Source organism: Mustela lutreola, chromosome 8 (genome assembly GCF_030435805.1).
Source record: "Mustela lutreola isolate mMusLut2 chromosome 8, mMusLut2.pri, whole genome shotgun sequence".
Taxonomy (NCBI): Eukaryota; Metazoa; Chordata; class Mammalia; order Carnivora; family Mustelidae; genus Mustela; species Mustela lutreola.
Genome location: NC_081297.1, coordinates 21,479,152 through 21,506,112, shown reverse-complemented (window position 1 = coordinate 21,506,112; position 26,961 = coordinate 21,479,152). Strand labels below are relative to the sequence as shown.

General features: G+C 37.5%; 1 protein-coding gene across 3 annotated transcripts in view; it reads left to right on the top strand.

Moving 5' to 3' along the window:
- The window catches only part of MALRD1 (MAM and LDL receptor class A domain containing 1), an 808,982-nt gene that overhangs the window by 608,379 nt on the left and 173,642 nt on the right, over positions 1-26,961 (top strand). For all 3 annotated transcript variants that reach the window (XM_059183995.1, XM_059183996.1, XM_059183994.1), the window contains exon 34: positions 16,511-16,712. In XM_059183995.1, the coding sequence (XP_059039978.1) occupies positions 16,511-16,712 (202 nt within the window). The remainder of the gene's footprint in view (positions 1-16,510; positions 16,713-26,961) is intronic.

Here is a 26,961-nt window from a genome sequence, read left to right as displayed (position 1 = left end):
GTATTTCCCTGATGCCGAGTGATGTGGAACACTTTTTCATGTGTCCGTTGGCCATCTGGATGTCTTCAAACAAAGGATTTTTATTTTTCTATGATCAGCATATCTTTTTTTCAAAGATTTATTTATTTATTTATTTGAGAGAGAGAGGTGGGGAGGGGCAGAGGAAGAGAATTGCAAGCAGACTCCTCACTGAACATGAAGCCTGACATGGGGCTGTGTCTCAGGATCCTGAGATCACTAAGTGAGCCCAAAGCAAGTGCTGGAAGCTTAACCAACTGTGCCACCTAACCAGCCTGATCAGTATATCTTTTTATCTTTTCTTCTCTTTATTTTATATATACATTAGCTAGGACTTCCAGTACAAATAGAGGCAGTGAGAGAAGATATACTTGCTTATCTCATGATCTTAGCAGAAAAGTGTGTAATTTCTCACCATGAGGAATAGGCTTAGCTGTAGGTTTTTTGTAGATGTTCTTTATTAAATTGAGGAAGTTTCTTTCCTATTTCTAATTTCTTTGAGTTATTATCATAAATGGGTTTTAGATTTTGTCATATGATTTTTCTGCATATCAGTCGTCAATATTATCATATGATGTTTCTTTTATATCCTGCTGATATGATAGATGACATCAGTCAATTTCCCAGAGTTTATTTGCCTATCATACCTGTAATAAATCTCACCTAGTCGTTATTTGTCATTCTTTCTCTACATTATTGGATTCAATTTTCCTATATTTGCTGAGAATTTTTGAATCTATATATTCATGGGTGATACTGATGTGTCATTTTTCTTTCTAGCGTTTTCTTTGCCTAGTACCTGCATTAGGGTAAAGCTGGCTTCATAGAATGGATTTGGAAATGTTTCCTCTTTTTCTATTTTCTGGTTATGATTACATATAATTGGTATAATCTCTTTCTTTTTTTTTTTTTAAAATATTTTATTTATTTATTTAACAGACAGAGATCACAATTAGGCAGAGAGGCAGGCAGAGAGAGAGGAGGAAGCAGGCTCCCCGCTGAGCAGAGAGCCCGATGCGGGGCTCAATCCCAGGACCCTGGGATCATGACCTGAGGCGAAGGTAGAGGCTTTAACCCACTGAGCCACCCAAGTGCCCCGGTATAATCTCTTTCTTAAATGTCTGGTAGAATTTACCAGTGAACCTATCTGGGCTTGGTGCTATCTCTTTTGGAATAATTGATTCAATTTCTTTATTATTACAGGCCTGTTGAGATTATCTATTTGTCCTTGTGTGAATTTTGATAGATATGCCTTTCAAGGAATTTGGCAGTTTCATCCAGTTTATCAAATTTGTGAACATAGAGTTGTTAATAATAATTCTTTATTATCCTTTCATGGGATCACTAGTCATAGTTCCTCTTTCATCTCTGATATTTGTATTTGTATCTTCTTTTGCTTCCTTAGGTTGACTAAAAGTTTAATTTTATTTTAAATAAATATAATAAATAAATATATTTACAATCAAAATAACAAATATAAACAATAATTTTATTATACTTTTCAAAAAACTAGCTTAGGTGATTGATTTTAGATTTTCTTGCTTTCGATTATATGAATTTAAGTCTATAAAATTTCCCTCTAAGCACTGCTTCACTGCATCCCACAAATTTTAATTAAAAGTACACTTATTTTCATTTAATTTGAAATGGTTTCTTCTTATTATTTCTTCTTTAATCCATGTGTTACTAAGAAGTGTGTTATATAATCTCCCAAGTATTTTTGGGTTTCCTATATATCTTCCTGTTACTGTTTTCTAGTTAAATTCCATTGTGACCTGAGAGCATATACAGTACTATTTCTGTTCTTTCAAATTTGATACAGTGTACTTGATGGCTTAGAAAGTTGTCAGTCTTTATGAGTGTTCCCTGTGAAATTGAGAGTGCTGTGTCTTCTGTTGTTGCTGCATGAAGTATTCTATAAATGTAAAGTTGATGGTCGCTGTTCAGTTCAGCTATGCCCTTACTAATTTGCTGCCTCCTGATTGTCAATTAGTGATAGAAGGATGTTGAAGTCTCCAGCTATATGAGTGGATTCATATGTTTCTCCTTGCACATCTTCCAGTTACTGTCCAAGCATTTGACATTGTGGTATTAGGTGCATACACATGCAAGACTGTTATGTCTTCTCAGGAATTGGCCACTCTCTTCATTTTATACTAAACTATTGTCCCTGATAATTTTCCTTTCTCTGAAATTTGCTCTGTCCAAAGTTAATATAGCTTTTCTGGCTTTCTTTTCATTAATATTAACATGGTATATCTTTATTCCTTTTACTTTTAATCTATCTGTGTCCTTATATTTAACTCGAGTTTCTTATAGGCAACATATAGTTGGGTCTTTTTTTTTTTTAATTCACTGTAACAGTCTCTTTAATTGGTGTATTTATTTTTTTTTAATTTTTTATTTTTTATAAACATATATTTTTATCCCCAGGGGTACAGGTCTGTGAATCACCAGGTTTACACACTTCACAGCACTCACCAAATCACATACCCTCCCCAATGTCCATAATCCCACCCCCTTCTCCCAAACCCCCTCCCCCCAGCAACCCTCAGTTTGTTTTGTGAGATTATGGTTTGTCTCCCTCCCAATCCCATCTTGTTTCATTTATTCTTCTTCTACCCACTTAAGCCCCCATGTTGTATCACCACTTCCTCATATCAGGGAGATCATATGATAGTTGTCTTTCTCTGCTTGACTTATTTCGCTAAGCATGATGCGCTCTAGTTCCATCCATGTTGTCGCAAATGGCAAGATTTCATTTCTTTTGATGGCTGCATAGTATTCCATTGTGTATATATACCACATCTTCTTGATCCATTCATCTGTTGATGGACATCTAGGTTCTTTCCATAGTTTGGCTATTGTGGACATTGCTGCTATAAACATTCGGGTGCATGTGCAGCTTTGGATCACTACATTTGTATCTTTAGGGTAAATACCCAATAGTGCAATTGCTGGGTCATAGGGCAGTTCTATTTTCAACATTTTGAGGAACCTCCATGCTGTTTTCCAGAGTGGCTGCACCAGCTTGCATTCCCACCAACAGTGTAGGAGGGTTCCCCTTTCTCCGCATCCTCGCCAGCATCTGTCATTTCCTGACTTGTTGATTTTAGCCATTCTGACTGGTGTGAGGTAATATCTCATTGTGGTTTTGATTTGTATTTTCTTGATGCCGAGTGATATGGAGCACTTTTTCATGTGTCTGTTGGCCATCTGGATGTCTTCTTTGCAGAAATGTCTGTTCATGTCCTCTGCCCATTTCTTGATTGGATTATTTGTTCTTTGGGTGTTGAGTTTGCTAAGTTCTTTATAGATTCTGGACACTAGTCCTTTATCTGATATGTCATTTGCAAATATCTTCTCCCATTCTGTCAGTTGTCTTTTGATTTTGTTAACTGTTTCCTTTGCTGTGCAAAAGCTTTTGATCTTGATGAAATCCCAATAGTTCATTTTTTCCCTTGCTTCCCTTGCCTTTTGCGTTGTTCCTAGGAAGATGTTGCTGCGGCAGAGGTCGGAGAGGTTGCTGCCCATGTTCTCCTCAAGGATTTTGATGGATTCCTTTCGTACATTGAGGTCCTTCATCCATTTTGAGTCTATTTTTGTGTGTGGTGTAAGGGAATGGTCCAATTTCATTTTTCTGCATGTGGCTGTCCAATTTTCCCAGCACCATTTATTGAAAAGGCTGTCTTTTTTCCATTGGACATTCTTTCCTGCTTTGTCGAAGATTAGTTGACCATAGATTTGAGGGTCTATTTCTGGGCTCTCTATTCTGTTCCATTGATCTATGTGTCTGTTTTTGTGCCAGTACCATGCTGTCTTGATGATGACAGCTTTGTAATAGAGCCTGAAGTCCGGAATTGTGATGCCACCAACGTTGGCTTTCTTTTTCAATATCCCTTTGGCTATATTTAGAAAACTATCATTTAAAGTGATTACTGGTATTCAGATTAATTATCTAGCATATATGTTTCTCTTTTATACTTGTTGACCTTGATTTTTTTTTTTTTACCCCCTTTGGGTATTTTTGTTTTGTTTTGTTTTGTTTTTGTTTTGTTTGGTTTGGTTCTCTACTCTTTTTTTTTACCTTTGTTTTTAATTTTTTTGTATGATTCCTTTTCTTCTTCTTTCATAGCATATCGATCATACTTCTTTTTAAACTCTATTTTTCTAAATTTGGGCCCATGAATTTGCAGTATGCATTTATAAGTAACCCAGGTCCACTTGCAAAGAACACTATGCCACTTCATGGGTAGTGCAAGAACATTATAAACAGTATTTCATTTATTTCACTTACCCCGCAACTAAAATCACTGAATACATTCTTGCTGCTATTACAGTAACAAACTGTTACCTGTTAGATTAATTAATAATAAAAATAGAATGTTTTATTTCTTAATTTATTCTTTTCCAATATTTTATGTAGATTATATTTTCTGAATGATACAATTTTCCTTCTCTCTAAAGAATTTATTTTTAACTTTACTTGCAAGGCAGTAGATCTAATGAAAAATTGTTTTAACTCATGTTTGTCTGAGAAAATCTTTATTCTTTATTTTGATGGGTAATTTTATTGGGTACAGAATTCCAGGTTGGAGTCTCTTTTTTTTCTCTCTCTCTTTAAGTACTTCCAATATTTTTATTTCACTCTCTTTTTGTTTGCATGGTTTCTAAAGAGAAGTCTGATATAATTCCTATTCCTTCTTCTCTCTAATTAAGGTATTTGCCACCACCGCACCCAAACCCCAACCCCCTGTGGCTTCTTTCAAGATTTTCTCCTTGTCGTTGATTCTCTGCAATCATATGCCAAGGTGTAGGTAAATGTTTGGTGTTCACAAATTTTCAGGAATCTGTGGTTTTTTGTTTATCATTAATTTTGGAAAATTATCCTTCATTATCACTTTAAATATTTTTTCTGTTATTTTGCTTCTCCTGGTATTTACCTTATACATATTACACCTTTTGGAAGCATTTCACAGTTCTTGGACATTCTGTACCTTTTTTTTTTTTTCCCAGTCATTTTTTTTTCCTTTGCATTTCAGATTTGGTAGTTTCAATTGACATATCTTCCAGCTCACTCATGCTTTCCTCTCCTATGTCCAGTATAGTGATGAGTCCTTCAAAGGTGTGTTTCTTTTCTGTTAGAGTATTTTTGTTTATTTCTAGCATTTACTTTTGATTATTTCTTAGAGTTCCCTTCTCTCTGTTTATACTTACCACCCGTTCTTGCATATTGTCTACTTTTTATGTTTAAGCCCTTACCTTATTAACCTGTATTAATTCCTTTCTTCATAATTCCAACATCTCTACCATATCTAAACCAGGTTCTGATGCTTGCTCTGTCTCTTCAATTTGTGTTTTTTTGTCTTTTTTGACAGACTGACTTGATGTACTGGGTAAAAGGAGTTAGGCCTTTAGTGTGGGGTTTTATGTGTATCTGGCTAGAGGTTAGGATATGTTTACTCTTTGCTGTAACTGTAGATATCAGTTATAATTTCCCTGTTACCTTTATTTTTGTCTTCCCTATTGTCTTTGGGTTTTCAGGGAGATTTATATCTAAACAAGGCCTGCAGTGTGCTCTGTATCCCTTGTGTTCTTCTGTTCTTAATGCAGAAGCTCTCCTTATGTGCTGGTAAGTTGTGGGGTTTATGATTGGGTCTTAGTGAGTCTTTTTGTGCCACTGGGTTGTATCCTTCACAATCCTCTCAGGTGTTTGTTTGTTTGTTTATATCTCCACTCCTGAGGTAAGACAGGAAGGCTAGAAGTTGCTGGAATTGCTTCTTTCCCTTTCCCCACCTAGAATGCTACTAGGAGCTGGAGTTAGGTATTTTCCTTTCTCCAGTCTTGTTAAACCTCAGTAAGTTACAGTCTCTTTAAGTCGTTTGTCTTGAGGGAAGGTCCTGTAGGAGAACAGAATGCTTTGGGTATATTTCAAAATGGCTACTTTTCCCTTTATTTGCCAAAATTTTGAGGGAATTTTCCTCTAGTTTACAATACAAGAAACCGGTGGCGTTCCTAGAGGTCAAACTCACTAAAGTGTAGGGGCTCTTTAAGAATGTTTAACTTGAAACTTGTCTACAGTGGGCCTCCAGCCTTTCATCAGTTTCAGTCTGGGTTTTTCTACCGTGCTACTCGTTTCCACAGCGTTTCTTTCCCTGGGCTTCTGCCTCGGTAAGCTGTGATTCTTTGTGTCCGCCTATTATTCTTCCCAATTTGGGGACAAGTGGTCATGCTGGCTCTGTGACATCAAGTGTCTGATAGATCTAAGAAGAGTTGTTGATTTTCAGTTCAGCTGTTTTCTTGTTAGGACCAGTATGATGATTTCTGATCTATTTTATATACCATACGGAGGACTGGAAGCCTGTGCCGTGTACAAGTAATGGATTGTTTAATCTCGCTCTACAACTCTAATTCCAGATTTGTAGAGGGTGGTCAGTAGTCCTACCCTACATTCACACACGGAGTAGAGTTTACAAAACACACGTGACTGTGCTAAATTTTCATTAATATGGACAATGTTATTTCTCTTTTATTAAATAAGTTTAATGCCTATAATCTCTTCTTTTTGAAGGAAATTTCCCTTTTCATTACTTTTGATTTTTTTCTTTCTTATATTATATCAATCTGAGTGTTTTCAAATGAAGCCATGAGAAGCTGTACACTGATAAGGACTTACTGTAGTTCAGTTCCTTAATTTACCCTATCAGTGGTGAAAGAAAGACATCTAGCAGAATAGCTGAGTGTAACTGGGACCAAGTAAAGCTAAGGTTTCATCTTGCTGCTATATTTGACACACTAATTTCAATAAGTTAAATACATAATGAAATGAATAAAGTATCTCTGATATCTGGAAGTGTCCATTAGGAGACGTTAAGTCAGCACCAGCCTACCTTCCGTGTTGCCAGGCATTTGGAGATTGTGACTGGCTGTAGGAGAGGAACTTCAGGAAAATCTACTAATCTGGTTCTTGCAGTTTTTCACCAGGAAAACTTACATACTTGGGTATTGTCGAGATAACTGCTTTCTGGTTTCCATACTATTCTGTAATTGAATCATTAACTCATATTTTTTATTACTGCATCACACCTTTTGTCAAATGTTTTCCTCCCCAGGCATGCTCACTCTAAATAAGTGCTGAGGAGACTCCTCTCAAAAAAAATTCCCATATATTTAATTGAATATTATTATAATATTTGTATTTAAATCATGTATCATTTTATTCTGTGTTTTGATTTAGTAAGTTCTCTTCAAGTTTTCCCTGCCCTATATCATAAGCAGTTAAAATTATATCATCCTTGATTATAATATAATCTTGACTTAATATATATACATTATATTTTATGTGTTTTCTTTGAATCCATATTGTTTTATGATAAAAATCATGATAAAATGATTGTTTTTAATATATAATATAATGTAATTATATTAATGGTTATGTATCCAACCAACATTTAGAATATCAGAATAGCAGTATCCAAATTATTTGTTTAGCAGCTGATTTTAGAAGCTATTTCAAATAATAAGTTAATATTGCAATATAGATTGGTTTTTGTAAAATGTGTATAATCAAATATAAAATTTGAAACAAATTAAACTAAAATTATTTTTCAAGGATATTAGCCATTTTATTTTTCAAAATAATAGATTTTTGAAAAATAAAAAATATTTTGTGGACAGTTATCACAAAAATTTTCTGTGAAGACAGAGAATATTATTTTCATTGAACGACAGAAATAGATAATATTAACCTTTTATAGGGTTCTTACTTGCCAAAAACAAAAAACAAACAAACAAAAAAACCACAAAAAACCCCAGCATTATATGGAGCCCTTAAATGGTCCTCCTATTTTTACCATTGGCCATTGTGGCTACAGAAACACTGGATATAGCAATTATTCAGTTTAATGCACTGATAGTATTATAAATTCATGTTACAATTGAAACAATCCATGAGATTGTCAAAAAGTTTCATTGGAATTAAGTAGTGAATTAGTGAAGTTGATCAGAATGAATATGGACTGTAGTAGGGTGAAATATTAGGTACCATAGCTTGAAGTCTATTAGAGTTAATGCTCATGATGGGACACAGTGGGAGGGAGAACAGGCCGGGGATGTCATGGTGGATTTAGGAGAAGCAGAGTAAAAGGAGCATGAGGGAGATGGAATTTGGCAAGAGCATGCTTGCTTAATTAAAGATTAAGATGACTGAAAGAGAAACAAAAATATCTTAATAAAATACATTTATACTAAGGTTTTGAAAAAAAGCAAAAGGTGTTGGGTGTGTCTTCATGTAATTTAGTTTTCTGAATTGCTTTTTGTAGAAAAAGTTATAAAATAAAGCCATCCCCTTTTAAATCTTTAAGTTGTAACTCAGGATTTATGAAGGAAAAAAAGAGATACTTCAACTTTGTTTGACTTTATAAAGTTTTCCTCTTATCACATTGAATTGGAAGCTTCTTACCTTTTTTAATTTTTTGAAAATGGAGGAAATTTGTATTTATTTGAGAGATAGGTACCCACCAGATCTTAGAGCTTTGGGATGAATGTTTGCTTCTGTTGAGATTGGAAACACTTTGTTGACCCAAATTCCCTTCACACTGACTTTTAGTTAATTTCATCTACTGAGGAATCAATGTAAAAAGGGCTTTTGCTTACAAAATGTGTGCTTTTTCTACCATTGATGTTAAATCTCACTTTTCAGGTTTACAAATTTGGGGCAAGTTTTTCTATTTTTCTTTCTCTATGATCATCTTGATATGTTTTTAATTTTTTTTTAACGTCCATTAATAGCTGGATTCCTGACAGACTTTTTGCAACAGTGAACGTTACAGTTGTAGTTGTAGTTGTACAGTAACATTGTAGTTGCTAACTTCAGTTAGCAGCATGCTAATTTCTGGCTCTAGATAATTTGGTGGAGTATTTCTGGAATGCCATACAATATCATATCATTGCATGCAACAGAATGAGTGGTGTTATTTTCTCCTGATAGTATAAAATATGAATGAACTTTTGATGGATAAATTATCTTTAGATAAATTTTGATACCAAGAAAAAAAGTGAGAAAGTAGGATTTTTTAGTAGGAAGAAATGTTGTTAGACAAAAACACTGTTGTAATAGAAGAAAATTACTATTATATGTTTTCTTTTCTCTGAGTCATATTTTTCCCATATAAAAGAAAGCATTATATAAGTGATTGCTAACATACATTACTGTGTGTGTGTGTGTGTGTGTGTGTGTGTGTGTGTGTGTGTGTATAACTATCATTTCTAGGGAAATGATAACTGAAAGTTAGATACAGAAAGGTAGTATAGAAAAATAGGTTTACAACCTTGCCTGTTTTTGTTGTTTAAAATACAGATTTTTTTTTTTTAAGTGCATTAGGAAATGACACTTTTTGTTTTGTTTTGAATTTCTTTTTACTGTTCAAAAAGATTATTGGAACTTGGCCTGGTGATTGGTTTCAAAGCTAACTTTATTGCTCTTTCACTTTTCTGTGTTGAATCTGTGAGTTCTTGCATTTGGAAAGTCCTGGGTATTGATGTTAGTTAATTCAGGAAGATACCCTGTTTGTCAGAATAGTAAGTATGTTCTGCACATTGCTTTGGCTTTCGAGATGACTTGTATATGGCCATGTCCACTTACGATATGCATTCTCTTCTTTTGAAACAGCCTTGGGGAAATGTGGTCCTTTAGCATGAGAGATTCTAGTTTTTTTTTTTTTTAATTTTTTAATTTTTTATAAACATATATTTTTATCCCCAGGGGTATAGGTCTGTGAATCACCAGGTTTACACACTTCACAGCGCTCACCAAAGCACATACCCTCCCCAATGTCCCTTCTCCCAAACCCCCTCCCGAGAGATTCTAGTTTTATAGCTTTCCAGCTCTTAGATTCTTAAGATAGTTACAGGTTTTGGCCATGCCTACCATGATACACAGAAATTGACATGAAAAAAAAAAACAAACAAAGGTCTGACTGTTTAAAGAAAAAATAACTCGGAAAATCCATCGGCAGATCGAAGAGAAGAAGAACAGCAATTCTGGAAACAGAAAAACAACCACTTTCTGAAAGGTAGGACGGCGGAGAAGTGAATCCAAAGCGACGGGAAGATAGACCCCGGGGGGAGGGGCCGGCTCCCGGCAAGCGGCGGAGCAACCGCGCACAAAATCAGGACTTTTAAAAGTCTGTTCCGCTGAGGGACATCGCTCCAGAGGCTAAACCGGGGCGAAGCCCACGCGGGGTCAGCGTGGCCTCAGGTCCCGCAGGGTCACAGAAGGATCGGGGGTGTCTGAGTGTCGCAGAGCTTGCGGGTATTGGAACGGGAAAGCCGGCTGCAGAGACAGAGCTGACAGTAAGCTCACAGCTCCGTGTTACCTTGAACCAGTCGCAGGCTCGGTGAGCTCGGAGCGCGGCCGGAGGTCAGGCAGACGGGAGTAACTGGGCGCGGTTCTCTGAGGGCGCACTGAGGAGTGGGGCCCTGGGCTCTCGGCTCCTCCGGGCCGGAGGCCAGGAGGCCGCCATTTGTATTCCCGTCCTCTGGAACTCTACGGAAAGCGCTCAGGGAACAAAAGCTCCTGAAAGCAAACCCGAGCGGATTACTCACCCCGGCCCCGGGTAAGGGCGGTGTAATTCCGCCTGGGGCAAAGACACTTGAGAATCACTACAACAGGCCCCTCCCCCAGAAGATCAACAAGAAATCCAGCCGAGACCAAGTTCACCTACCAAGGAGTGCGGTTTCAATACCAAGGAGAGCAGCAGAATTCCAGAGGAGGAGAAAGCCAAGCACGGATCTCATGGCTTTTTTCCTGTGATTTTTTTTAGTCTTGCAGTTAATTTAATTTTTTCTTTTTCATTTTTTTTTTTCTCGCCTTCGGGTAAAATTTTTTTTTTAACTGTTACCTTTTTCTTTTTTAACGACTTTTTACTAGTTTATCTAATATATATATATTTTTTTTTTTACATTTTTCTTAGGTGTTTTCTTTTTTTAAAAATTCTTTTCTTTTCTTTTCTTTTTTTTTTTCTTTTTCTTTTCTTTTTGTTTTTTTTTTCTTTCTTCCTTTTTGAACCTCTTTTTATCCCCTTTCTCCCCACTCACGATTTTGGATCTCTTCTAATTTGGTTAAAGCATATTTTCCTGGGGTTGTTGCCACCCTTTTAGTATTTTACTTGCCCCTTCATTTACTCTTATCTGGACAAAATGACAAGACGTAAAAATTCAACACAAAAAAAAGAACAAGAGGCAGTACCGAAGGCTAGGGACCTAATCAATACAGACATCGGTAATATGTCAGATCTAGAGTTCAGAATGACAATTCTCAAGGTTCTAGCCGGGCTCGAAAAAGGCATGGAAGATATGAGAGAAACCCTCTCGAGAGATATAAAAGCCCTTTCTGGAGAAATAAAAGAACCAAAATCTAACCAAGGTGAAATCAAAAAAGCTATTAATGAGGTGCAATCTAAAATGGAGGCTCTAACTGCTAGGATAAATGAGGCAGAAGAAAGAATTAGTGATATAGAAGACCAAATGACAGAGAATAAAGAAGCTGAGCAAAAGAGGGACAAACAGCTACTGGACCACGAGGGGAGAATTCGAGAGATAAGTGACACCATAAGACGAAACAACATTAGAATAATTGGGATTCCAGAAGAAGAAGAAAGTGAGAGGGGAGCAGAAGGTATACTGGAGAGAATTATTGGGGAGAATTTCCCCAATATGGCAAAGGGAACGAGCATCAAAATTCAGGAGGTTCAGAGAATGCCCCTCAAAATCAATAAGAATAGGCCCACACCCCGTCACCTAATAGTAAAATTTACAAGTCTCAATGACAAAGAGAAAATCCTGAAAGCAGCCCGGGAAAAGAAGTCTGTAACATACAATGGTAAAAATATTAGATTGGCAGCTGACTTATCCACAGAGACCTGGCAGGCCAGAAAGAGCTGGCATGATATTTTCAGAGCATTAAACGAGAAAAACATGCAGCCAAGAATACTATATCCAGCTAGGCTATCATTGAAAATAGAAGGAGAGATTAAAAGCTTCCAGGACAAACAACAACTGAAAGAATTTGCAAATACCAAACCAGCTCTACAGGAAATCTTGAAAGGGGTCCTCTAAGCAAAGAGAGAGCCTACAAGTGGTAGATCAGAAAGGAAGAGAGACCATATACAGTAACAGTCACCTTACAGGCAATACAATGGCACTAAATTCATATCTCTCAATAGTTACCCTGAATGTGAATGGGCTAAATGCCCCTGTCAAAAGACACAGGGTATCAGAATGGATAAAAAAACAAAACCCATCTATATGTTGCCTCCAAGAAACACATTTTAAGCCCGAAGACACCTCCAGATTTAAAGTGAGGGGGTGGAAAAGAATTTACCATGCTAATGGACATCAGAAGAAAGCAGGAGTGGCAATCCTTATATCAGATCAATTAGATTTTAAGCCAAAGACTATAATAAGAGATGAGGAAGGACACTATATCATACTCAAAGGGTCTGTCCAACAAGAAGATTTAACAATTTTAAATATCTATGCCCCCAATGTGGGAGCAGCCAACTATATAAACCAATTAATAACAAAATCAAAGAAACACATCAACAATAATACAATAATAGTAGGGGACTTTAACACTCCCCTCACTGAAATGGACAGGTCATCCAAGCAAAAGATAAGCAAGGAAATAAAGGCCTTAAACGACACACTGGACCAGATGGACATCACAGATATATTCAGAATATTTCATCCCAAAGCAACAGAATACACATTCTTCTCTAGTGCACATGGAACATTCTCCAGAATAGATCACATCCTCGGTCCTAAATCAGGACTCAACCTGTATCAAAAGATTGGGATCATTCCCTGCATATTTTCAGACCACAATGCTCTAAAGCTAGAACTCAACCACAAAAGGAAGTTTGGAAAGAACCCAAATACATGGAGACTAAACAGTATCCTTCTAAAGAATGAATGGGTCAACCGGGAAATTAAAGAAGAATTGAAAAAAATCATGGAAACAAATGATAATGAAAATACAACGGTTCAAAATCTGTGGGATACAACAAAGGCAGTCCTGAGAGGAAAATATATAGCGGTACAAGCCTTTCTCAAGAAACAAGAAAGGTCTCAGGTACACAACCTAACCCTACACCTAAAGGAGCTGGAGAAAGAACAAGAAAGAAACCCTAAGCCCAGCAGGAGAAGAGAAATCATAAAGATCAGAGCAGAAATCAATGAAATAGAAACCAAAAAAACAATAGAACAAATCAACGAAACTAGGAGCTGGTTCTTTGAAAGAATTAATAAAATTGATAAACCCCTGGCCCGACTTATCAAAAAGAAAAGAGAAAGGACCCAAATAAATAAAATCATGAATGAAAGAGGAGAGATCACAACTAACACCAAAGAAATACAAACTATTATAAGAACATACTATGAGCAACTCTACGGCAATAAATTTGACAATCTGGAAGAAATGGATGCATTCCTAGAAACATATAAACTACCACAACTGAACCAGGAAGAAATAGAAAGCCTGAACAGACCCATAACCAGTAAGGAGATTGAAACAGTCATTAAAAATCTCCAAACAAACAAAAGCCCAGGGCCAGACGGCTTCCCGGGGGAATTCTACCAAACATTTAAAGAAGAACTAATTCCTATTCTCCTGAAACTGTTCCAAAAAATAGAAATGGAAGGAAAACTTCCAAACTCATTTTATGAGGCCAGCATCACCTTGATCCCAAAACCAGACAAGGATCTCACCAAAAAAGAGAGCTATAGACCGATATCCTTGATGAACACAGATGCGAAAATACTCAACAAAATACTAGCCAATAGGATTCAACAGTACATTAAAAAGATTATTCACCACGACCAAGTGGGATTTATTCCAGGGCTGCAAGGTTGGTTCAATATCCGCAAATCAGTCAATGTGATACAACACATCAATAAAAGAAAGAACAAGAACCATATGATACTCTCAATAGATGCTGAAAAAGCATTTGACAAAGTACAACATCCCTTCCTGATCAAAACTCTTCAAAGTGTAGGGATAGAGGGCACATACCTCAATATCATCAAAGCCATCTATGAAAAACCCACCGCAAATATCATTCTCAATGGAGAAAAACTGAAAGCTTTTCCGCTAAGGTCAGGAACACGGCAGGGATGTCCATTATCACCACTGCTATTCAACATCGTACTAGAGGTCCTAGCCTCAGCAATCAGACAACAAAAGGAAATTAAAGGCATCCAAATCGGCAAAGAAGAAGTCAAATTATCACTCTTCGCAGATGATATGATACTATATGTGGAAAACCCAAAAGACTCCACTCCAAAACTGCTAGAACTTATACAGGAATTCAGTAAAGTGTCAGGATATAAAATCAATGCACAGAAATCAGTTGCATTTCTCTACACCAACAGCAAGACAGAAGAAAGAGATATCAAGGAGTCAATCCCATTTACAATTGCATCCAAAACCATAAGATACCTAGGAATAAACCTAACCAAAGAGACACAGAATCTATACTCAGAAAACTATAAAGTACTCATGAAAGAAATTGAGGAAGACACAAAGAAATGGAAAAATGTTCCATGCTCCTGGATTGGAAGAATAAATATTGTGAAAATGTCCATGCTACCTAAAGCAATCTACACATTTAATGCAATTCCTATCAAAGTACCATCCATCTTTTTCAAAGAAATGGAACAAATAATTCTAAAATTTATATGGAACCAGAAAAGACCTCGAATAGCCAAAGGGATATTGAAAAAGAAAGCCAACGTTGGTGGCATCACAATTCCGGACTTCAAGCTCTATTACAAAGCTGTCATCATCAAGACAGCATGGTACTGGCACAAAAACAGACACATAGATCAATGGAGCAGAATAGAGAGCCCAGAAATAGACCCTCAAATCTATGGTCAACTAATCTTCGACAAAGCAGGAAAGAATGTCCAATGGAAAAAAGACAGCCTTTTCAATAAATGGTGCTGGGAAAATTGGACAGCCACATGCAGAAAAATGAAATTGGACCATTTCCTTACACCACACACAAAAATAGACTCAAAATGGATGAAGGACCTCAATGTACGAAAGGAATCCATCAAAATCCTTGAGGAGAACACGGGCAGCAACCTCTTTGACCTCTGCCGCAGCAACATCTTCCTAGGAACAACGCCAAAGGCAAGGGAAGCAAGGGCAAAAATGAACTATTGGGATTTCATCAAGATCAAAAGCTTTTGCACAGCAAAGGAAACAGTTAACAAAATCAAAAGACAACTGACAGAATGGGAGAAGATATTTGCAAACGACATATCAGATAAAGGACTAGTGTCCAGAATCTATAAAGAACTTAGCAAACTCAACACCCAAAGAACAAATAATCCAATCAAGAAATGGGCAGAAGACATGAACAGACATTTCTGCAAAGAAGACATCCAGATGGCGAACAGACACATGAAAAAGTGCTCCATATCACTCGGCATCAGGGAAATACAAATCAAAACCACAATGAGATATCACCTCACACCAGTCAGAATGGCTAAAATCAACAAGTCAGGAAATGACAGATGCTGGCGAGGATGCGGAGAAAGGGGAACCCTCCTACACTGTTGGTGGGAATGCAAGCTGGTGCAGCCACTCTGGAAAACAGCATGGAGGTTCCTCAAAATGTTGAAAATAGAACTGCCCTATGACCCAGCAATTGCACTATTGGGTATTTACCCTAAAGATACAAATGTAGTGATCCAAAGGGACACATGCACCCGAATGTTTATAGCAGCAATGTCCACAATAGCCAAACTATGGAAAGAACCTAGATGTCCATCAACAGATGAATGGATCAAGAAGATGTGGTATATATACACAATGGAGTACTATGCAGCCATCAAAAGAAATGAAATCTTGCCATTTGCAACAACATGGATGGAACTAGAGCGTATCATGCTTAGCGAAATAAGTCAAGCAGAGAAAGACAACTATCATATGATCTCCCTGATATGAGGAAGTGGTGATGCAACATGGAGGCTTAAGTGGGTAGAAGAAGAATAAATGAAACAAGATGGGATTGGGAGGGAGACAAACCATAAGTGACTCTTAATCTCACAAAACAAACTGAGGGTTGCCGGGGGGAGGGGGTTTGGGAGAAGGGGGTGGGATTATGGACATTGGGGAGGGTATGTGATTTAGTGAGTGCTGTGAAGTGTGTAAACCTGGTGATTCACAGACCTGTACCCCTGGGGATAAAAATATATGTTTATAAAAAATAAAAAATTAAAAAAAAGAAAAAAAAAGAAAAAAAAAAAAAAAGAAAAAATAACTCACTCTCTAACCCCAATTTGTACAGAAAGGAAGTATTATAGCCGAGGTGTCATGCTATCCCATTGCCAGACTCCATTCTTCCATTAACAACCAGGATGCCCATATGTCTCTAACATCCAAACCATAAAGAGTTGCCTTTTCTTCTTTTGCCCCCGTTTTTAGGTATATACTATTGAGGAATCTGGACTAAACATCCTTGTGTGGTCAGCGATTGGAAGTAAAAGAACTGGTTGGATATACGGACATGTTCCTCTCTCCAGCACTAGTGCATTCAAAGTGACATTTGAAGCTGATTTGGCTGGAAATGAGGACATCTTCATTGCCCTTGATGACATCATTTTCACCCCAGAATGTGTCTTTGGAGGTAAGTGATTTCCTTAGTAGATGGGATGTGCATGGATTGTTTTACTATCCTCATATGGAGGAACTGGGAATTCCTGATGAACAACATTTGTTTCCAGGCCTAAGACTGTTCATACATTGAAGGAAGATCAGTGTATGTTGTAGGGGGTAAAGTTTTTCTGTCCATAAACCTAACCATCAAGTTTTCATGTCCTCTAGGCAACCAGATGACCGTGATTACCGTCCTTTAAGAGACGTAGGGAAAGTTAGTTTCATTAGAGGAGCATTATCGTCTCCTTTCTTTATTTCTAAAGGTTCACAAGACTTACACAAGGTAAGGATTCTTCTGGTCACCTGTCATCTTCCAAAGTGTCTTTTCCGTCCATGTTAGCTTTTCCCCATCCCCTGGGCTATTTGCCTTCTCCTCACTGTTTCTACAGTACAGGGTAGAACTTTTAGTCAAAACAAGAGTCTTGTCAATAACACATTTTGTAAGAAATCATCCCTTTAACTGTAATCTGAATTTCTGCTATTTATGATGCTTCCGCTTGACTGGCTGTTTATTCTTTATAAAATCTTCAGATTTTCAGTGTTAAATAATAGGGTCATTGTCTTTCTGGCTACTCTATGCCTCATTCAAAGGTTTATTTTTACAGAGTTATTTAAAAGTTTCTTCTTTTGGGGAAGCCTCGCTGACTCAGTCTGTAGAGCATGTGACTCTTGGTCCCAGGGTTATAAGTTCAAGGCCCACGCTGAGTGTAGAGATTACTTAAAAAAAAAATTAAAATTGTTTTTTTTAAATTTTCTTCTTTTTAAGACCACACATCTGGGTTATTATCCTTCCAGTGATTTTTCTCTAGATCCTAAATCCTGGGCAATTTCAGCTTCCAGGTTACTCAGCCCATGTATAGTGTTGACCTTTTCAATTTCAGTTACCTTCATAAATATTCTTCCTTCATAACCAGCTCCCACACTGGATCTTATCATCCTATCTAAAATTTTAGGGTTAAAATTTTCATCTGATCATCATATCCTCTACTTTCTAATTACTCCTCCAAAACCTGTTTTCAAACATTGTTAATAAGAAAAAAATGCAATTCTAGATTCTCAGTGCTTCCCGTTTTCTCCCATAAAACAGTTTCTTTATACTTTTTTTTCCCTAATAATCCTAGATCTAGTGATCTGACATTTTAATTCCATTCTCAGTCAGCACTTTGAATTATTTTATGTCCCATTTTTTTTATTAATAACTTTTTAAAAGGATTTTTATTCATTTGAGACAGAGAGAGAGAGAGAGAGAGAGAGCGAGCCCTAGCAGGGGGTAGGGAGCAGAGGGAGAAGGAGAAGCAACTCCCTGCCGGGCAGGGAGCCTAAAGCAGGGCTCAATCCCAGGACTTTGGGATCATGACCTAAGCTGAAGGCAGGCACTTAACTGAGCCACCCAGGTGCCCCATGCCCAATTTTTTAAAAGATAAATTTGGGTTCTAATTATATGCCAGGCATCTTGCTAAGTACATTATGTGTATTAACACATTTATTTATTGGACAAACTCTGTAGGATAAATAAAAATATCCAAGACATATTCAGTCATAATGGCTTTATTGGTCTTTGAAATTGGGTTACTATAACCATTTGTATTTTCCAGGCTGCTGCTGATCATGTTCACTGGGACCATTAAATGTTTTGGTTTATCACCTTAGCTGGTGGTCAAGGGTCCTACACACATCTATTTCCCATTCCCTGGCACTGATTTTCTATAATAATCCTCAAATCTCCCAGCTGTTCCCTTGAACATCCTTCACTCTGCCAATGTTCTTATATCCCTTGAATAGAAAATAACTCCCTTAAATAACAAACACCCTTAACCTCTTGGTTCTACCTCTAAATGTGACTATATCCACAACCAAACTCTTTTTTGTCACCATTTGTTTCAGGAAAAATCTTCTGTCTTTCAAGAGTAAATGTTCTCAGTCATTTCCACTCTTAGTTCCTCCCAGTCACTGTCCCATCAAAGTCTTCCTTGTCCTATATCTTCCATTTCTTTCCTTCCCCTACTTACTCTTAGCTCTTCTCACACACATGCAAACATACATACGTACATATGTATATATATACATACATATATGCACATTCATGCATTTATATATCACTTCCCACTAATTTGAGCTCCTCATGAGCAAGAGGAGCTTGTTTATTTCATCTCCAGAGTCTAACACAATGACTGGGAAATTTGGGCTGAAAAGTTATTATTATTCTAAATAATCATAATAACAAGGATAACTAGTTGTGTGAACAGAGTTGCTAACATTTGCCTTAGGTTCTTGCCCACTATGTTATAGGACAGATTCTGCTTTTGAAGATAGTTCAAAACAAACAAACAAATGAATAAACAGTAAGATCTTTAGCATTAAACCATGTCTTCTTTCTGTAAGTTTCTACAAAGAGGTGCCTCCAACCAAGCCCACATCCAAAATCCAGAATCTTTGGGTATAGTTTTTACAGCAATGCTTTGTGATCGATTCAAGCAGATGTTTTCAGAAAATCATCAATTGAACCAGTGTTTCTCCAATGGGGGTATCAGGGCCCCCATAGTGACATGCCAGGAAGCATGTTCCATTGGATTCACTTGACGATCCAGGGAGAGAAGTTACATAAAGCGTTACATGACATTTGGAATAAACATGTACTGAGTGCTGGGGAGGTAACAGCTGGACTAAAATTGTGGAGACTTGAGTCTAAATCATGAATGTGTCCCTAAATAACTGTACAATTCTGAGAAAATCATTATAACTCCTTAGACCATATTTCCTCATCAGGGAGCTGAAGTAGATGATCTCCTAAGTCCCTTCCAGATCACGCAGGGCTGGGTTTGTACAAGAGGATCAGGAAAGCGGAAGGAATGCATGGAGAGAGATAGAGAAAGGGAGAGAGTACAGAGAGAAGTCAGGGGGCAGGTAGGGGGTATGGCAGGGGTAAGGCAGACAGGGGAAAGCAGAGGTGACATTTCAGTTAGAGAAGGCTCCTCACTCTTCGGTGTGTTGGTGAACTTGAGCAGGACGGCCCTTCAGCCAGGTTAGTTGGGAATCTACTATGTACTGTCCTGGATTTGGATTGGAAGGGCACTTACGAGCAGAAGAGAGAGAGAGAGAGAGTGAGTGTGTGTGTGTGTGTGTGTGTGTGTGTGTGTGTGTGTGTGTGTTTTAACCCCTCCATTGTGTACTGTCCTGGATTTGGATTGGAAGGGCACTTACGAGCAGAAGAGTGTGTGTGTGTGTGTGTGTGTTTTAACCCCTCCATTGTGTGTGTTTTAACCCCTCCATTACCTTAGTCTAAACAAACCTCAGGCAGCAGATTCTATAGATTTTGCCCCTCCTGCCCCTTTGCTTCCATTTTACTGTTCAAACTCTAGTTCAAGTCATCCTTATTAGTCACCAGAATCTCTGTAATGGCTGCATTACTGATTTATCTAATTTACTGACATGTAGCAAACTACCAAATTCATCTTCTAGGACCTATTATAGAAAAGTAGATCTGGCATCTTTCTTATTCAACACAATAATGATTTTTTTTTTCCCCCAAGCAACAGAATCTGACTTGGGTTAACTTAAGTAGAAACTAAGTTTGTTGAAAGGATTTTGGATAGTTCCAAAAATTTAATAGAATACTGAGAATCTAACTCAGAAAAACAAGTGGGAAGCAAGTGAGATAAAGTACATCAGAGGGTAAAACTGGCTAATTCCACTGTCTTTGAAAACTTGCTTTGGAAACTGGTCTATCTACTCCCCTGTCATCACTCTGAATGATCTCTAACAGTCCCTGTGTCATCCTGTCAGAATTAAAATTGTTGTTTGGAAGCATACCCTTGACCAAGCCCATGCGTCAGGGTCCCTTAGGCTATGCTCTCATATCTAACCTCCACACCATCCCGGTCTGCATGATGGCCAGTTCTTTTTTTAATCATAATCAGTCTTGAATACTCTGAAGCATATGGACCAAATTATATAGTTAACCAAGAATAGTAAATTATCTGTCTGGACTCTAACAGAGAGAGGGGAAATAAAAGGGAAACTAATCAAAATACACAAATTCATACAAGTTACAAAGAAGAAAAATGCTTATAGGTTCTCAATTACCTACTAAATAAGTTTCATATCCTTTAGTACAACTCTTGTCTTATCTGTCTCTGTCTATGAAATAATACCTCAAAATAGCACCCCCTGCCTCTATCCAACTATGCCCGTAGTCTTCCACCTCCATGACTTTGGACCCACTACTTCTGTGGCTGGGAACGCCCTGCCTTTTACCTCCTCTTGTGTAAATGCTTTTCTACTTTGAAGGGCAGAGCAAAACCGCATTTTTCATGAATTTATCCTTGAAACTCCCCACAGGAAGCCAAACTCTGTTGCAGATTCTCTTAGCTTGAAGTTTACAGCTCTCCTATAATATAGTTTACATGGTGTTTTATGATATTCGTGGCTTATTTTCTGTTTTTTTTTTTCATCCATGTTAAAAAATCATCATTGTCACTGTCTTGTTCTGTGTGTGTGTGTGTGTGTGTGTTTTAATTTTAGTGAGAATGAGTGATCTTTAACTTTTAAGTTGAGAAAAATCTAAAATAAATTCCAAGTCAGCACATGATATAAAATAGACATTCATTTTATATCAGAAGTGATATAGTAATTATAGATAAATTATTTAAAACATGATTTTAATGTATGGTTCATTTTTATAATTTTGATTCAGTTAGTGAATCATGAGCCTAATTTTAAAATGAGCACTGGTGATTACCAAAAAAGCTGAAAGAAAATGGTAACCAGTCAACCCCAGTTCACTTTTTGGCTTAGAGAATATTATTAGACTTTAAATTTATTCTTGTGGGTTATGAAGTCCTCACAGTTTATCAAAGGATGGGATAATTCCTTTTTACTGAAGGCAGGAACATTAAATTTAAAGGAAAAACAAAACAAAACACAAGAACCAGAAAATGGCATTAAAAACTAATACCAGGCAGGCTTATGCCAACAAGACCTGGGTTCCCCCTTGCCTATGTTTGGAGAAGCTTGCATGTTATACTCTGAAATGGTTCTTACTTGATTTCTTACTTATTATCAGGCTGGAAGGAATTTTGTTAAATTAGGGGGAAAGTTCCAAATGAAAACCATGAAAAACTCAGTCCCGTTATGAACCATACTCCATTAGGTTGGCTGGATTTGACAAGTACCTCCCTTTGAACCTGAAGATAAACCACAGGTTATTGTTCTAACTCTGTCTTAAAGGTGAATGCTTTTACGTGAGCACTGTTACTAGCACATAAACATACATATTTCTGTATGTATGGCCTATAATATATACATAATATATATTTTAATGCATAAGTAATATAACATCTATATAAAACAAAACATGTTGTAGTAATATAGCCGTTTCTCTAAAATATGAAAGCAGTAATCAACTCCTAAATTCCTAGTCATGTTTGGAAATTATCATAACCTTTGCTAAATCCTTTCTTTTCACTCAGAAATAGGGCCAACTGTTTTACCAGGCCAAGTGTGTCTGAGACATTCTGGGAGTTTTTCATTGCCAAGATCTATCTGGCTCTGTTTTGTTCTCTTGGGGTATTAGAGTCTACTTTTATCATGGTTTTCCTAATTCCCTGGAACACATATGTTGTTACCTCGAAAACATCCAGACTTTATGAAAACAAGTTTGTTTGTTTGTTTGTTTGTTTGTTGCCTAGGAAATAGAATAAAAAAGTGACACTGCTTCACTAAAAACACACACACATCCACAAACTGTTTTAAGAAGATTTTTTTAAATTAAAAATCAAGTGACTTCAACAATTCTCATAACAGTTTTTCTGATAACATCTTATTGGTCTGTGACAACATTTTACCCAGAAATGACTGGTTACTCTCTCTGAGAATAGTTGGAAGTGACAGAAATAGAAAACAACAAAAACAAATAAAACACAACTTTCATGGCTTAATGAAGAATAAATGGGTTCATTCATATGAGTTATTTTCACTAACAAACTTGCTCAAAACAGAAAACATAAGGTTAGGGAAATAACCAGGTTTTGGTAAAAACAGCTCTAAAGAAATGACGGTTGTTTCTGCCTGGTGGAGCAAATGATTGATCAATTAGGAAGTAAGTCCAAGTTCTAGAATATCCAGACTTTGCTGTTTGCTCCTTCTGGTCTTTCTGATTGTAATATAATTAACATAATGTTAGTCTTTCCTTCTGTAGAATCCCATATGGGGCAAGATAACCCAATATACTTCAAAGTAATCACTTTTAATCATTTCATCAGAGAGGGAAAAATTAATCTTAAAAATTATGCATTTTTTAAAAATAATAATCACATACAACACTCTGAGCTTAGAGGTGAGCTACTGATTAATATTTCCCAAAAGTTAATATTGATTAAATTAAACATAGCTCTATTTTTCTCTGTCTCCAGCGCCAGTGGCCTATTAACTGGAAGTGATGGCATCACAGCCATTTTTTTCTGGTTGGGTCATAGAAGTAGTCAAGACACTACAGCTGAGAGATTTCTGAAAGACCACCATAGAATTCTGTTTGACCCCTGAGTGGTCTTCTCTACCACCTGCCTCAGTACATCATCCATCTGTACTTTGGCCTTCCTAAGACTTATACAGCAGGTGTTTCTTAAGTGTGTATGAAATTGAACAATCTTCTCTCACTGCAGATTGCTTTAAACTCTTTCGATTCCCTTCAGTGCCTGTATTTCTGGTGTGTGATGGAGAGATAGCTTCCTACTCTCCATCTCAAGCCTTCTATGCTTAGACAAAAATCTAATAATTGATTGGTGCCAAAATACTCAAAATTTCTGTAAGTAAAAGCTTGCCAAAAACATTTTCTTTCCTGGTCCTTTCCCAGCCAGCAAAGAGTATAACACCATCATATCTGAAATGTTCATTATTTCCTCTGCAATTATAGGCTTAAGAGGGAGAACATGGGTGAGGCTGAGTCAGGCATTAGGACAGTGGTACTTCAGCCCTTAATCCTGTAAAGCATTGGAGAACCATTTTTTTGAGCAGGAGTCTTCCTTTGGGGAATGTAACCTGGAAGCAATATGAAGCATGAATTTAAAAAGGAATGTATTTAAGAATAATGGCCCTAAAATTAGAAATCAAGAGTTCAGCATTGGGGGATTTTTTTTTTTTTTAACTATTCAATAAAGTTGCAGTTAATGTGGGCCAGAGCTACCAAGTGAACAACAACAGTCAATTAGGTCAAGTGCGCAACCTGGTCCAACACGGAGCATAGCTAAGGCCACACCAGCATAGATATGTCCGACCAGGAACTCTCACACCATCTGGAAATGATAAAATAGGAATGAATCGGTTAATCCACTAGGGTCTGTCTGGGCTCCAGGCTTCATGACAAGAAAGAAATGACCAGCAACATTTTATATATATTCCCACATTCACACACGTTTTAGATTATTTGAGGTTAGTTGATGGCAGAAAATTCTTCATTTATGCAATGTCAGCCATTTACATTACCATCACTGTTTTTCCTTTAGGAAGGAGTTGGCCATAATTGTGGCAAAAGTTGATGTGGAGTAAAAGGGATCACTCTTTGGGGGCCTCTGAATTAGGTCCTGTTTCCTCAACTCTTGATGTTCCCTAAATGTATTCCTGATTTTCTTTTAAGTGTGTGACCTCGTAAGAGCTGGGAGGAGGGGGGGGAGCAGGAACTAGGGCAGTAGAGTACTCACCCCTCCACAGCCTTGTGTGCGCTTCCCTTCTGGTGCCCATCACCCACCGCCTCCGCCCCCCCCCGCCCCCGTCACTAGCGAAAAGCTCTGTGCTTTCAAACCACCCACCGATGTGCGCGAGTACATGCGTGCATACGGGTGAACACACGGTACTTGCACAAATGCACATATACACATTCTACGTATGTCTGTATACATTTTGAAATTCATTCAGCTTTCTTCTATATTTATTATAGCTTAGCCTTGAGTGGCTGCAGCTCTTCCCTTTGAAAATAATGATGCCTTTCTATTTGGCATCTGTTCTCAGGCCCTTATCAGCTTCCATGCTGGATCCAACTTCTGGAAGCTTTTAGATTTCCCTGACTTTGGTCTCTTCTGTCAGACTTTTGACGTTTCTCGTTTGTGTAGCCCTTCTGACAAGCCGTGTAAGCCCTCCTGACTTCTCACATACGCTGCATGCGGCCCAGACGTCTCTGTGTGCCCCCTACTCTTCTGTTTCTCTTTAGTCCAAACAGAGGTCACATTCCATCTTTCCAGGAATATTTAAGCTATTAGATATGGAAATTAAAGTAGATCAAAATGATTCTCTTAAGAGTCCAAACTAGAGATAACCATTATTAATGAAAAAAGAAATGAATATTTTTATACTTTATGAAGGTCCTTCAGGAAACATAAAATTATAACTCAAAATAGCCTCAAACCAAGAGTTCTAAAGAATTAAAATTAAATATATACGTGTGTGCGTGAGTGTATATATATAATTAAATATATATACACACATTTATAACCGATATATTTTACAGTGAGCGTTTAACCATTTATGTCATTGAGTATGGCAATATTTGGCAACAGCTTACTTCCTGCTCTTTAAAACTGAACTTCCTTGTGCATATTTTTTTTCTTTCAAAACAGGCAATCAATTTTGCCTTCACTAAGCATATTAATCATGAAGATAAAAATCCATCTGATTATCCTTGGGACTCTTGGCTCTTATTAAATTTATATGAAAATCATAAGAATGTTTCACTGTGTTTCACTGTAAATTGTCAGTATGAAGTAGTTTTTATTGTTATGAGAAAGATATTTCAACTGGTTCCCAGACTGAGTGACCAAGGAAGTTCAACATCCTGTAGGACAAAAGAAATACCCCCAAATATTAGGAATTATAACTGCGTGTAGAACATAGAATGAAGCAGACTGTGGTGTTCAGAAGAATGTCTTAGTTACTGGGAATTTGAATGTTAGTTAACAGTGTCAGTTCACTTTTATCCCAGGTGTTTTGTTTTTGTTTTTTCTACCATATCCTGAGATTTATTGCAAAACCAAAAGGGCAGATTTATTCATAAAGAGAGCGTGGTCTGTCAAAGTCCTTAATGTAAAAATCCCATAAACCTTCTGAAACAATTGGTAAAAACCCATAGTGTCAGTATGAATGTAGGATAGTTTTAGTTGCTAAATTATAGATTTACTAAAATACATTGGAAGGTTATTTTTGAGAGAACTTCTTGGTTTCTATTTTTCTGGTCTACCCTGTTTCATGGCTAATTAAATCAATGGACATAGTCATTTAGTCAGTGCATTCGTTATTTTATCCATTTTGGTCATTTCACTGCGTATTATCAAGGAAAGTAAAACTACTATTATAAACCATTCCCTTATTATTCATCCATTTAAGAAATATTGAGCCCACACTTCACCTGTGCTCCCTTGGACATTAAGATGTCACTGTATTTTCAAACAAAGGTCAAAACTTCACCTCTGGTTTGGATTGTCCAGACTCCATGTGAAATGACCACTCTGAGCAAAAACCGGGCAGAGACTTGGCAAGTAGGCGGTCGCAGTGATGCACCTGCCCTTTTTTGATGGCGCTAGAATAGCTTCCATGGTGGGATTTTTCACTGGTTTCAGAACCACTCTTGTCAAAACAAACGACCATACAAATCCCCTGTACTCTAAAGCAGCATGTCTTAACCTGTTTTCTGCTGAAACACACTGAAGTAAATGCCCGTGTGCTTCCCGCTCTCCTCATGCAGCAAAGACAAGAGGGCGGTGACTTCAGCACACTTTGTGATGCCGGCTGTACCCCGCACCCCTCCCCCGCCCTGGACTTCCTCTCCCCTTGGAGGAATCATCCTTGGCAGGAGGTAGCGCGGGGGCATAGCTTTACTGTTGGGACAGCCTTGCATTGGCTTTAACATACAGAGAGTAAATCAGTTGCAGACTGCAGCAGGAGATCCACCTCATTATTGATCTCAGCACCCGTTAGACTTGGAATTCATTTGAGACACTTTCCCCTATGGCTAATAGGAGATAGTGTGTGTGTATGCGTGTATGCATGCGCAATTGCACCAGGTGTGTGTGTGTGTGTGTGTGTGCGCGCACGTGCGCACATGTACAAGTGCACCAGGCTTGCCCACTGGCCTCTGGCTTCCTCCTGCCCCAACCTCAGGTCCACCCAATACCTCTCATCAGATACAGCCTGAGGGATGGTGACTTAACCACAAGTACCTTTAAGTTGAACCACGA